At 43.8% G+C, this 12,861-nt stretch overlaps 1 protein-coding gene across 2 annotated transcripts in view; it reads right to left on the bottom strand.

Annotated features, from left to right (window-relative positions):
- LOC120048391 (OTU domain-containing protein 7B-like) overlaps nt 1-12,861 on the bottom strand; it is a 31,172-nt gene that overhangs the window by 12,292 nt on the left and 6,019 nt on the right. Inside the window, exons 2-3 of one of the 2 annotated variants that reach the window (XM_038994323.1) lie at nt 744-966; nt 131-313 (exon numbers count right to left, since the gene is read on the bottom strand). In XM_038994323.1, coding sequence (XP_038850251.1) covers nt 131-313; nt 744-828 — 268 coding nt within the window. In that variant the 5' untranslated portion in view covers nt 829-966. The remainder of the gene's footprint in view (nt 1-130; nt 314-743; nt 967-12,861) is intronic. The other variant, XM_038994324.1, reaches the window with a different exon arrangement.

Raw genomic sequence — 12,861 nt, 5'->3', positions numbered from 1 at the left:
AAAAAGTGAATTAACGAAACAAAAAAAGGAGAGGGTTCTAGTTTATCACAATGAGGAGAACAAGAGGACAACAACAGATAAGTGGTTGTGAGTAAGTGACATTATGCCCAAAATATTATTTTACACTTACCATTGGTCTCACCTTGCAGCACCTCCTCTTGACGGTGCAGAAGGGGCCGTCCCACCCTGGCCATCTCCTTCTCCGGGGCTGGGTACGTCCTCTCCTCAGCAAAAGAGTACGACAGGTTCCCAGCATGCACCTGTCGCAGCTGTTCAAAGTCACTGAGGGCGGCGGTGAGATCCCAATTCTTCCCTGCAAATGAAAAGGACAAGTCAAACCTGACCGAAAAAGCCAAAGCATTCTATGAAAGTCAGATCCACTCAACAGTCATTAGTTTAAATATTTACCATATGTCAACAGAACCATAGCGACTGTTATCTTATGTAAAGGCCACTGACACATTCCGTTGCTTGAGTAAATATTTGAATTTTGAGCACGTCTTGTCTCTCACTGCTGTATAGCTACTGCAGTGCATTACATTTGTAACCCATATTCTTATCTGCAACTTGTGCTGCTGCTAGGCAACAAGAGTTGAGTCTCTTCTGGATTTAACTTCCTCCTTTTACATGATAGCTTACCTAACCAACAGCTCTAACTGGGAGGTGCACTGCTCAATTTATACCTCTCACTAGCAGTTGGCAATAAAACCATCTATTTTACCCCAGAATGCCTTGCAACTCACCCTCTAGCAGGTCTCTGGCTAGTCCTGGTTCGGCTCCAGTGGAACGGACAAAGTCGGACAGGACTGCGTCCATATCCAAGGTCATGTGATCATGAATTTACAGGGTGGCGGGGGGCATCAGGGCAGAAAAAAAACAGTGGACCCGCCCTCCCCAACAAGACCACTGGACCAAGGGGAAGGGGGAAGAGGGGCTCTTCAACTTGCCTTACACGTCCAGCCAAACCTGAATAGAATCAAAAATAAGCAAAACGGATGAAAATGTAAACCTGAATTGGCATCAAACTATGATCCATTTGTACAGCATGCAGGTAATGTGGAATATAACGTTATAGGTCCAGGAAAAAGGATTCAAGTGTGTTAAATGTAATCTTATTAACAGCTAACACACACAAAAAAAGATAGAACATAATCCCACTGACCCTTTCATAGTACCCATGTGTAAGCCTGTTTTGGTAAAGGGCAACATCTCTGTGGAAAATAAGTTTCCTGTTGACCCCTATGCCTGGCCACATCTCACTCACCCATGACCACTGTTGTGGTAGGCTGCTCACAGAGCCATTGAACAAATTAAAAAAGGTGTTCACATTTGCATTGAATCATAGCAACAAGATAACATGTTGGGATGATGCAAATGGGTCTCTAGGTTGTTTTCTACCTACACAGCACACTCCTAACTACAGTGCACAAAGAAGTCTCATTTAGAGAGTCAGCACACAAAGGGTCTGGTGTACTCAAACAATGACTGGGGTTTAGAAAAAGTCCAAAACTACAGCAATCCATAGGCAATAGAAAGCACATGACTAAAAAGAGGCATAGCTGGATCAGGCAAAATGGCATGTTACTATGGTAACAATGACAGGTTTTCAGAGAAGCAAATAGCAATGATGACCCCCATCGAGACTGGGGAACAATAGCTTTTCTACAGATGGGCTATTGAAAGGAGAGATGCAGAGGGCAATCGATACAAGTGCAAGGACGACTAGATATGTCCCTGACAGAAATAAGATTTGTAAGTCGCTCTGGATAAGAGCGTCTGCTAAATGACTTAAATGTAAATGTAAGATAGGCTTCTAGTGTCAACATCTCAGTCCATAAGGCAGCCTAGTGTTTGGCTGTAACACTGTGCCAATATGTGACCTATAATACGTCAAAATATAAAACAACATGTAAACGTTTGGTCCCATGTTTCATGAGCTGAAATAAAAATCCCAGAAATGTTCCATACAAAAACCTTATTTCTCAGATTTTGTGCACAAATTTGTTTACTTCCCTGTTTGTGAGCATTTCTCCTTAGCCAAGATAATCCATCCAGCTGACAGGTGTGGCATATGAAGAACATAATGCCAGATGTCTCAAGCTGAGGGAGTGTGCAATTGGCATGCTGACTGCAGGAATGTCCACAAGAGCTGTTGCCAGAGAATTTAAATGTTAATTTATCTACCATAAACTGCCTCCAATGTCGTTGTAGAAAATTTGGCAGTACATCAAACCAGCCTAACGACCGCAGGACCTCCACATTCAGCTTCTTCGCCTGCAGGATCGTCTGAGGGGGAGTGGGGGATGCTGAGGAGTATTTCTGTCTATAATAATTCCAAAATCATTTATTATTTTAATCGACTGATTTCCTTATATGAACTGTAACTGAGTAAAACCTTTGAAATTGTTGCATGTTGCGTTTATATTTTTGTTCAGTATAAATATCTGAATTGGGATTATGCTCTCTGAGCATACACTGCCTAAAGCAGTACTTCAACATCCATTGGTACCCTAGGATAAGGTTGGGCGATATGGCCAAAATAATATATCATGGTATTTTTTTATTTTTATTGACGGGATTTCATGCTTTTTTAAAATAAAAGTTCTAAATTTGCTTTATGAGTAGTGCGTGACCCTAGGGTGGCAACACATACATTCTAAGTGATTTCAATGGGTATTTTTTTCCCACCGTTATTTAACCAGGAAGGCCAGTTGAGAACAAGTTCTCATTTACAACTGCGACCTGGCCAAGATAGAGCAAAGCAGTGTGACAAAAACAACAGAGTTACACATACACAAACGTAGTCTCCATTCTGATTGTTTTGAACTGTTCAATTCAACTTCAACCCAAAAAGAAAATCCTAATTTTCATCAATTTCAGCGTTTGAGATCATTTCTACACTGCCATGTAGGGCTGCACGATATGGCAACCAATCTGTGCCTAATTTTTTTACCAAATGCTGCAATTTAGAGCAAAACACTTGGGTTAACTGTTGGAATCATGGAAATAGAATGTATATTCTAATTATATCGTTAGATTATAATAGTGGGCACTTTTAATACAGCGTTGTTTGACAGAAAAACAAATGAAAATGCCAGGGAGGAGATATTGTGACAGGGTAAGCACTAAAACGCTGATAGGTGTTTCCTAGGGGTCCCTATAATCTTTGGCTACATTGAATGTTCTCTTAGCTACTTCATGTAGCTAACATATTCTTGCTTTGCATTCACCTCTTCAATTTAGAAGATACTGTTGCACAAACAACATGCTGATATAGGTCTACACCATCACTGGTATTATCAGGCTGTGTAGCTAATTAGTTACGCTTGCTCTTACTCAGTAAATTTATTAGCTAGCTAGCGATTAGCATTAGCGGCTAACAAGATTTAAGAACAACTTGCTAAGACAAACTAGCTGTCTGCAGATGTAAGAAACACAAGCTAATAGTGTAATTATAGAATGCTAGTAGACTTATATTAATAAGCAAAGTGACAACTGCATCATTGTCATCAACATTGTTGCATATGCTGCATTGCCCATGTAGACTGGACGCAAGCGTCTCGTGGTCGAGGAAAAACAAATGCGCTCCTTGAGTGGTTAGGTCTGTGTGGAAAGCGGCATAGAGTGGAGAGAGATGACTCAAGTAGCGAAGTAAACTATAAAAATGGACGTTAAGACACTACGTATCCCATTTAACAAACCAAACATTCAAATACCGTTATAGAAGGTAAAGTAAAAACCCAAACCGGTATGCCGGCAATACCGGTATATCGCAAAAAACGGTATACCGCCTTACCCTAGCGTACATCTTAGTCGGAGTCTAAATCCCCATTTCCCTTCTATCCTCCTATATGGTCAAATGTTCCACGTCTCATGTTACGGTTTTGAGGTACTGAAGTTCAAGCTGTGACTGGACTACCATCCTTGTTACCTGCAGTCATCTAGCCCCACCCATGCCTCAGCTCATCCACCCTCTGTTCTTGCCTCAGCTCTGACTCAGTGAACTCTTCACCACCGCACCTGATGAATCATGTTTTTTAAATTTTATTAACACCCATCCCTCTCTCTCGCTCTCCTCTTACAACAAAGGCACACCGGCAGGCAAGTGAAGAAAGTCAACAGGACAATAGGTCTTTCTAAACCAGAGTATTTCCAGTGCCCTCGTTCCAAAGTCGGCCACAAAAAAAAGCCTTCTTTGCAGGGTCTCCAACACACTTGCTGTGTAGAAATGCACTCGTTCACATATACACATCACATCAAGGCTATGTTCACATCTCTTGTACTAGTCTTTTCCCAAAGCCGCTGTAACACACAGCTAGGAGCTGTGGATATGGGCCAGCCTACCCTTCTACAAAACTATACAGTGCCTTCTGAAAATACTTCCACATTTTGTTACGTTACAGCCTTATTCTAAAATTGATTAAACACTTTTTTTTTTTAACTCAATCTACACACAATACCCAGTAAGGACAAACCAAAAACAGGTTTTTAGAAATGTTTGCTAATTTACAAAGAAAATACAAAACTGAAATATCAAATCTACACAAGTACTCAGAACCTTTACTAAGCACTTTTGACAGTGATTACAGCATCGAGTCTTCTTGCTACAACGCTACAAGCCTGGCACCCATGTATTTGGGGAGTTTCTCCCGTTCTTCTCTGCAGATCCTTTCAAGATATGTCAGATTGGATGGGGAGCGTTGCTGCACAGCTATTTTCAGCTCTCTCCAGAGATGTTCGATGGGATTCAAGTCCAGGCTCTGGCTGGGCTACTCAAGCCACTTCTGCGTTGTCTTGGCTGTGTGCTTAGGATTGTTGTCCTGTTGGAAGGTGAACCTTTGCCCCAGTCAGAGGTCCTGTGCGCTCTGGAGCAGGTGTTCATCAAGGATCTCTGTATGTTGCTCGGTTCATCTTTCCCTCTATCCTGACTAGTCTCCCAGTCTGGGCCACTGAAATACATCCCCACAGCATGATGCTGCCACCACCATGATCCACCTTAGGGATAGTGCCAGGTTTCCTCCAGACGTGATGCTTGGTATTCAGGCCAATCTTGGTTTCATCAAACCAGGGAATCTTATTTCTCATTGTCTTTAGGTGCCTATTGGCAAACTCGAAGCGGGTTGTCATGTGCCTTCTACTGCGGAGTGGCTTCCGTCTGGCCACGCTACCATAAAGGCCTGATTTGTGGAGTGCTGCAGAGATAGTTGTTCTTTTGGAAGGTCCTCCCATCTCCACAGAGGAACTCTGGAGCTCTGTCAGATTGACCAACAGGTTATTGGTCACCTCCCTGGCCAAGGCCCTTCTCCCCTGATTGCTCAGTTTGGCCGGGCGAGCAGCTCTAGGAAGAGTCTTGGTGGGTCTAAACTTCTTCCATTTAAGAATGATGGAGGCCACTGTGTCCTTGGGGACCGTCAATGCTGCAAACATTTTTTGGTACCCTTCCCCAGATATGTGCCTCGACACAATCCTGGCTCGGAGCTCTATGGACAATTCCTTCGACATCATGGCTTGGTTTTTGCTCTGACATGCACTGTCAACTTTGGGACCTTATATAGACAAGTGTGTGCCTTTCCAAATCATGTCCAATCAATATAATTTACCACAGGTGGACTCCAATCAAGTTGTAGAAACATCTCATGGATGATCAATGGAAACAGGATGCACCGGAGCTCAATTTAGAGTCTCATAGCAAAGGGTTTGAATACTTATGTAAATAAGGTATTTCTAAAAACCTGTTTTCACTGTGTCATTATGGGGTATTGTGTGTAGATTGCTGAGGATTTTTTATTTGATTTAATCAATTTTAGAATAAGGCTGTAACGTAACAAAAACGTGGAAAAAGTCTAGGGTCTGAATACTTTCCGAAGGCCCTGTACATCTGTTGGCAAGAGGCTGTGTGAGTATACTCAGCATTCAAAAGAGACAGGTGTTGAGTGGACAAGTACTTCTGTCCCTGGAGGTAGGTCAGTGTTTACACTAGTGAGAGAAGCAGAAGCCAGCAACACAATATCTCCCTAGGCCCTGGCCTCCATACAAAGCCTCTTGTTGTGTTGACCTTACTGCATCTGATAAAGATAACTTTATGACATGATTAGTTTGAGAAACACTATTACACCTACTGCTGGGAGTTGAGCGAACTAAGTCCAACAAATAATGATGTATCAACAGACAAGCTAGTGCCAATGCCTGCTGGTAATGTGTCGCTCTGTGAACAGAATGGACCCAACAGACCAGTGAAAGGACTTTGTTATTACCAGCCTCTAACATCAGCCATTCCTGTGGACGCACTCAGCTTCTGACGCATCAACCAGCAGGAGATCTTGACAATGAGGTGAGGGCCACAAAACTAGGGAAGGGTCCCACTAAATTATTAGTTGATGGCTGCTAGGGGTGATGAATCGACAAAGACAACAAATTAATGTCAATATTGTGTCTGCAAATATTGACAGCAATGTAAGAGAACCGGGGTTGAAACTAAGTCAGAATTTCCCGAAAATAGTTTTAATCCTGTTTAGGTTTTGTGAGAGAGACACCTAAGCGATGGCCTGACTAGCATAATGGCCCTGCTGCCAGCACAGAGCAGTCAGTGATGTGTGCAGGCCGGCCAGGCTTTTGTCTGAGAGGTTACATAATGGAAGCTGCTGCTAGCACGTGGGTGCTGAGCCTGGGAGAGGCCTGGATCACTGAAGCAGACATGGAGAGGTCACCACGGCCTGCTGCAGCCATTGTGTGGGCCCGTGGAAGATTCATGGAGGTAAACAAGGGATGGAGAGACAACCTCCATTACAGTATAGACTTCCAGCAGTGAAACAACTGCAGGCTAACCAAAGCAGAGACTTCCACGAGACTGAGAGAAGTCTAATTTAAGCATGTGAAGAACAGGCCTACTGCAAGTGAGTTAGGAGAAATTAGAGTTGAGTGTAAGCACAGTCAATGCGGTGCTAATCTGACTTTGACTAACAGGTTAGTAGAAAGCTAATGTCAGAAACCCAGAACCTCTGGCCAGCTACTCCATTAGGTTCTGGGTGGAGGACGGGGAGATGTTGGACTAGTGTGAGAAGTGGATCCTGTTTGGTAGCTTCCCACTCCAACCTCTTTCGCTCTGCAAGCCTTGGGAAAGTCAACGGGCCAAATACACCCTCCCATTCTGAAATTCAAAATAATGCATGGTCAGGTGTAGGTGAACCCCCTCAAAAATCATGATTCTTCCAAACAAAGTGACACAAAACAAGCACAACAGAAGAATTGTTCCACACTATCCGTCATATCCCAGTCTCCTGACAGACATTTTAAATGTTTTTTGTTGTTGTCACAAGACTAGTACAAACCTAAAAATCAAACACTGAATCAAATGAACATAGAAATTAAGGATAGTGGTGCCGGACACATTTTGAATGATAAATTGGACCCAAAAGTGTCATGGCCTGAAATCATGACTCTAAATGATTAGTCACTGAAACAGCGGAGGCCTCCTTGGCAAGTAGTTTGGGGCCATGTTGGTTTAACACACAGCTACATAACCTGGGGTGTGAGCCAGCTAAAACAAGAGCTGCCACCCCAGCAGCTGAGAGCCACAGAAGAATACTAGTGATATCATTCCAAACAGGAATAGGTCTATAGAACCATTGCTTTAAAATTAAATCAAATATTATAGGAAGTGATCTAGCCTAAGATAAATGTTTAGCACAACAAGACCGAGAAAGACTAGGTTATCGCCTAGTTATTAAGGGCAGGACTACTCCAAATGCTTTGTCATGTCACATTGTGCAATCATGTAAGGTCACTCAATATGACCTACATTACTTAAGTAGGCTTACACCAAGACCTAGATGTGTTTTTTGCACTTGCTCCACTATAGGCCTAGCACTTAGAAAACCTTACCTATCTAGGCCTACAAGACATCTTGCTCCACCAACTTCCATCAAGCCTGGACAAGAAATTAGGTTCAGCGGTACAGGCACTCTTTCATGATAAATCTGCATTGCCTGTGGTAGCGCACAGGGGGAGCGTCAAACAAACTGGTAGGCCCACTGCTAAGAAAGATGCACAGGTCTGGAATAACTGATATTTCAGAATTTTGGTGACCTCTGCCAACCCTTCACACAGTCGTATGCATAACTTGAAACAGTCTAACCAGGTCTTGTGTCTTGTAGTTGCCTAGGCTAGTTAGTGCTAGCCAACTTCTTTCACCAATTAGCAGGCTGGTGTGCAACTGTGGCAAATTTGGTTTGACATTGGATAGCCTATTTCTGGGGCTAGTTAAGCACCGTCAATAGATTGCGCAATGTAAACGGGACAATATTTTCATGTTGCACATCTTCATTAAAATGCCTCTATCTGTATATGCATTTTTACAATTTATGGTACGTTTGAGGTTAAGTCATTGAAATTGGGAGCTACTGACATTAAAATATTGTCCCAAGTAGGCCTACGTTGTGTAATTTACTGATATCCCTATGGGGCTAGTTGGGGACTATCGAATGTGAAACCAATTTGACCATGGACAATACGATGGGGTCGCGTGCAGCAACGCATACCGAATTGAGGATCACTTGGGTGCTGCCAGCTGTGGACAGGATTGAAATAAACTTAACCCAAGGAAAACTGTTACAGTACCCTTTATTACATTTTTTCCTTTAAAACTCACAAATCTCAGTTTTGGACAAGACTGACTATATGACCAAATGAGAATTAGCTTTTTAAGGGCAGTCATTCGTTAAAGTCAGCCCTCTATGCATCCTTACAAAATGAGAGTGATCTGCACTTCCAGTGAAGGGGGAGCAGGGTTGTTGGATGTCACTAGTGCCCAGCAGAAGGACTTGCCGTTTCCTGTTTGGCCCACTAAGTCATTCATCATGTGAAACATGAACCTCACTTTACAGTCGAGAGGGAGAGCAGCTAGAGCCTGAGGCCCAATAGGAAAACGGTAAGGCTAGCCACTAAGTCAGCCTTTTCCAAAGATGGACAATTGGGTTGTTCTATTGCCATTTCATCCTCAGTCAGGACAAGATGATGGATGACCACATCTCTAAATGTGTCAGTTCTATTTTAGTTTAATCAACGTTTCCCTGTGATCTCAGTGAGTATGTAACACCTTCTCACCACCACAAAAATCACGAGTGATGATGTAGAAGGGCTGATAAGACAACCGAGGCTGTGTGAGTTGCGTCAGCGATGATAAATGTTGCCCAGTGGTAGGCCCATACCCCTGGGCTGGAGGATAGGTGGAGAGGGGTTAGGAAGTGGCACAGTAGTCCGAGGCACAGCAGCTCAGAGATGGCCAAAAACGCTGGAACAACAGCTTAAGCTATTTGGTTAGACTGATTTATGAACTTTATGAAGTGGCATACTAAACTGTCAACTATAGCCTGATAAGCTACTACTGTACTTGGAAAACCTGTATCGCATATAAGGCTAGCCTAATCACAGCTTTAAAAGAGCTAAATCTTATGAGCATGTAATAGCCCCAAGCCTTCCTTGTTATGTACTAATAGTCCCTCATTCTCAGCAAGTCAAATGTACCAGGGATCAGTCAGAAATAGGATCAAGAGATCATAAAGTGACTAAACAGAGTACAGACACTTCACAACTAGAGGAAGTCAAACAATGGTGTGATTACTGACTGAAGCTGAGCCCACTAGCTCATTACATAACTGCACCGCTACGTCTGAGGAGGCCGAGCTTGTCTGGCGCAGGAATGAAGTAAAATCAAGCCCATTTACCCAGTTCCTCCTGAGCTTCAGAATACTGCAACTACAGCTAAGCATACCGCACAGCAGCAACGGTCTTTGCTGTACAAGTCAGCATAACGCAGCTCAACGGAAGTAGCCTACTTCTTGCTTTGCATAGCTGCAGAAACATAAAAGGCAGGAGCCCTGGACAAAGAAGCACAGTCCAAGACTATAGGCTGCACACTGCAAGGCAACGAATCGCAGGACATCATAAGAGACAGAGCTGTCCAACATTAGCCTAATGTCATGCTACGCTAAGCAACGTAACACCATGGGAGTCAACACAATGCAAATCATCGAGTGCCCATTAAACATGGCGAGGGAACACAGCAATATCTGTGACCAGTCAGGAGCCGAGAAGACACTACAAGCCCATACTGTCGTTTCTGTTCCACATCTCGCCTTTACAAGAATCGATTTTTTTTTTTTTAAATACTCCTGTTCTGCTAGCAAATTGGTGTATTGCTAATGGTACCGTCAATGTTTTGTCCGTTTGGTTGAGTGAATGTGCTTAGTTCAGGTGGCGAGACTAATGTCTCCAATTTTCAATGCCTTCCAGCTCTTAGCCAAATCAATATTTAATTGGAGTTGGACCATTTTCTCTGGTCAAAGAACATTTGTTTAAGCTGGTCATTGGAGAAAAATCTATGAAATGCACAATTTGAGCTGGAGCATTTTCTGAGATGTCAGCCAATTGAACCATGAAAACTACTGATTTGAGTTTATTAGCGAAAAATTGGTTTTCCATAGCAAAACAAGCTTTAGTTTGGTGTTGATGGCACATACAATACAAACCGTCATTCTGTTACCAAACTTTGCATCTGCTCTGTTCTCCAAATCGAGATCTCAAAATATGGTAATGCGACAACAGGCGCAAGAGTTCAGGTAAACAAAGGGACGTTACTTGTTTTCCCTTCAAATTAGGCCTGGTCTTTTGATCATGTTCTATTCATTCATGAACTCAGAGATTCCAGTCTTGATCAAGGCTTGGACACCAGCTGAGGTAAGCTGTGCAACTGAATACAAAAGGCACACTGCTCATGCGCGAACTGAAAGAGAAAAGGGGGAGAAAGAGATAGAGGTGATGTCAGAGTTTCCATGGGATGACCACCCTCAGAGAGGGCATGTTGCTGGAGCCAGGGCTTAGAGATATCCAGTCATCACCCAAAAAACTGCCCCTTTCACCCTTCCTCTCGTCCACACACACACACACCTAGCTCAGCTCGTCCCGTCAGCACCAACTCTTTAGCCCCCAAAATGCCTCAGATAAAACTAGTCCATAGCAGACTAAGCAATATTAGCATACATAATTTAATCTATTTGTAAGAACATCTGAAGGAGGCTATAAAACAAAGTTGCATCAAAGATTGAATGGCCTAAGGGGATCCCACGTGTTGTCTAAGCCTGCTGTAAGCATTCAGTAACGCTGGTTCCCAGTCTTCCCTCACTCCTTAAATACTCAAGCTTCTCATTCCATGTGATAGCTAACTGTCGACCCTGTATGTTCTACTGTGAAAAAAAAGGAGACTTTATGTTTGTATGGTTTATTACCACAGCTAGAAACGCATACAGAAAGCCAGCCCCTTATCTGCAAGGTGCCAAAATTACAACAGACTTTTCACAGCCTAAAAATACCCCTCCATAATCATGAACCAAATGTATCACCTCCCCACTGTGCAAAGTTTTTAAACAGCAGACAACTGAAAGAAAACAGAGGCAGGGAAACAGACAAAAAGTTCCGGCGAGCAAACAAGACAGCTAAGCTATGTCTGCAAGTGTCATGGCTCGGAAGCTTGTCTACAAGAAACACAAAACATCCCTGACAGGCTCCTGCTTGCTCTCTCCGGTGTCTCTGCTGAACTTCAATGGGTAAATGGGTTATGCCACCAGTAAGGTGTGCAGTGTTCTCTGACAGTGTAGGACTAGCTACTGCAGGCTTTCAGTAGCAACTCGCATTGTAGGCTAACTCCAGTAGGGTACAGAAGGGTTAGGGGGCCTGGTAGTCTAATATTTTGGGTTAGACAGAGGCCCGATTCCCTCGTTGACATGCACGGCGGCGTGGCAGTAACTGCCAAGTTCAAGCAGTTCAAATGGGCAGAGTAATAGCTTTCCAGAGAAACTGTTTATCAAAGTGTCTGAGAGCTGACGTCATGGCTAAGCCAAGCATTTTGTGGCCGAGGTCTCAACAAAGTTTCACTTACCCACAAACGGTCTTTCTCAAGTGAGGAAAAGCATGTCTCAACTCCTCCCCCCAGTTCACGATTGGTGGTGGGGGTCATGTGCATATGGCATGGAGTATTTCAGAACAGCCTGTTCTCTTCTCTCCTGCCACCATGCTCCATTGGGCACTTTATTACAGCTGCCCAGTGCCTGGCTTCAGAGGTAACCCTGCCCTGTGCCGAGGGCCTGTCGCTGTAGTCAGACCTAGTCATCAACAGTCAAGCAGTGCTAATTAACAGCCACTCATAGCAGATGGCTTCAGATGGGGATGTGGGATGCCGAGGCAGCAGCCAACAGTACTGACGCCCCCGACATATCCTCCGACCAGTGCTGTGTGCCATGCAGTGTAGTGCCATGCCACACCGTGCCATGCTGTGCTGACCCATGCCATATTGTGCCTTGCTGTGCCATGTAGCAACCTGCGAGGACACACGGGTAGTTCACAGAGAATGGTGGCAGAAAGGGAGTACCAGGACAATTTACGAGGGCATGTTTGATTCGTGTGTGTTGTAATGAGACTAGGCCTACACTTTGTGCCCATCTGCTTACATGTCAATGCTCTTCAATGCTGTGGATAAACAAAATAATAGAGCTTGATTTTGTCAGCTGCAGAGTGCGAGCAGAGCGCTGCTATGCCAATGAAGGACTGCAGCACAGAGATATGGAGCAGAATTGTTTTAGTTGGACTCAGGGAACAATCTGCCCTGGTTTCAGTATTCCCGGAGAACTGCCAACCTAAACTCAGCACACCGTGGGCGGTAACTCCTCATACGGCACTAGCTGCTTTTTATTGATGTCTTGTCTTTGTGCAGAAATGCCAGCTTCTGCATCGTCCGAACACAGCTAGCCTATTTGGATGAAATTGTGCAATTAAGCAATAAGGCACGAGGGGTGTGGTATATGGCCAATA

The sequence above is a fragment of the Salvelinus namaycush genome, chromosome 5 (genome assembly GCF_016432855.1).
Source record: "Salvelinus namaycush isolate Seneca chromosome 5, SaNama_1.0, whole genome shotgun sequence".
Classification (NCBI taxonomy): domain Eukaryota; kingdom Metazoa; phylum Chordata; class Actinopteri; order Salmoniformes; family Salmonidae; genus Salvelinus; species Salvelinus namaycush.
The sequence above is the reverse complement of the archived record's forward strand: the minus strand, read 5'-3'. Positions and strand labels throughout refer to the sequence as shown.